Source organism: Myotis davidii, unplaced genomic scaffold, assembly GCF_000327345.1.
Source record: "Myotis davidii unplaced genomic scaffold, ASM32734v1 scaffold845, whole genome shotgun sequence".
NCBI classification, from domain to species: Eukaryota; Metazoa; Chordata; class Mammalia; order Chiroptera; family Vespertilionidae; genus Myotis; species Myotis davidii.
Window position 1 is genome coordinate 909,763 of NW_006296223.1, and position 573 is coordinate 910,335.

The 573-nt window shown below is 66.1% G+C and overlaps 1 protein-coding gene across 3 annotated transcripts in view; it reads right to left on the reverse strand.

Annotated features, from left to right (window-relative positions):
* The window catches only part of BRD1 (bromodomain containing 1), a 40,267-nt gene that overhangs the window by 6,874 nt on the left and 32,820 nt on the right, over positions 1-573 (reverse strand). For 2 of the 3 annotated variants that reach the window (XM_015568728.1, XM_006771083.2), the window contains exons 9-10: positions 265-400; positions 1-22 (exon numbers count right to left, since the gene is read on the reverse strand). The exon at positions 1-22 is cut by the window's left edge and continues 136 nt beyond it. In XM_015568728.1, coding sequence (XP_015424214.1) covers positions 1-22; positions 265-400 — 158 coding nt within the window. Of the gene's footprint in view, positions 23-264; positions 401-573 lie in introns of those variants that run through there. The other variant, XM_015568727.1, reaches the window with a different exon arrangement.

The following is a 573-nucleotide window of genomic DNA, read 5'->3' on the forward strand; positions in this document are numbered from 1 at the left end:
CTGGTCAGGTGGCGCCGAAACCCTCACACCCCCTCCCCAGGGAGCTGGGCCCAGCAGCAGGGACTGCAGCCCAGGTACAAAGTGGCCCCTGCAGGGCAAGCGGCCAGGGCTGCGCTCACCACCATCCCGTTACAGGGAAGACTTTGTAAGGAAAAGTATGACTAACTCCCCATGAAGACCTGATGCTCGTGCATCTGTACTTCCCGCTTCTCTGGCTCAGGCCCACAGAACAGTCCCATGTAACCGGGGAGCCCCGTCGCCCACCTGGTGTCGCAGAGGGGGCTGCTGCTGGAGGCGATGCTGGACTCGGAGGCGCAGCGGCGCCGGGGCGTGGCTTTCCTCCCGGGGAGGCCGCCCGGCTCCTGCTCGCTCCTCACGCCCCCAAAGCCGTTGGTGAGACCTGCAAAGACACAGCGCTGAGCTCTGCGGCCAGAGCCGCTGCCCCGAGCACAACGTCCCCCCAAACCGGAATCTGACGTCTCATCTGTGACAGTGTGGAGGCCGTCACCCCAAACCCCCTGCCCCACGGCACAGGAGCCGCGCCTGTGCAGCGACGCCAAGGCTGACAGAGCC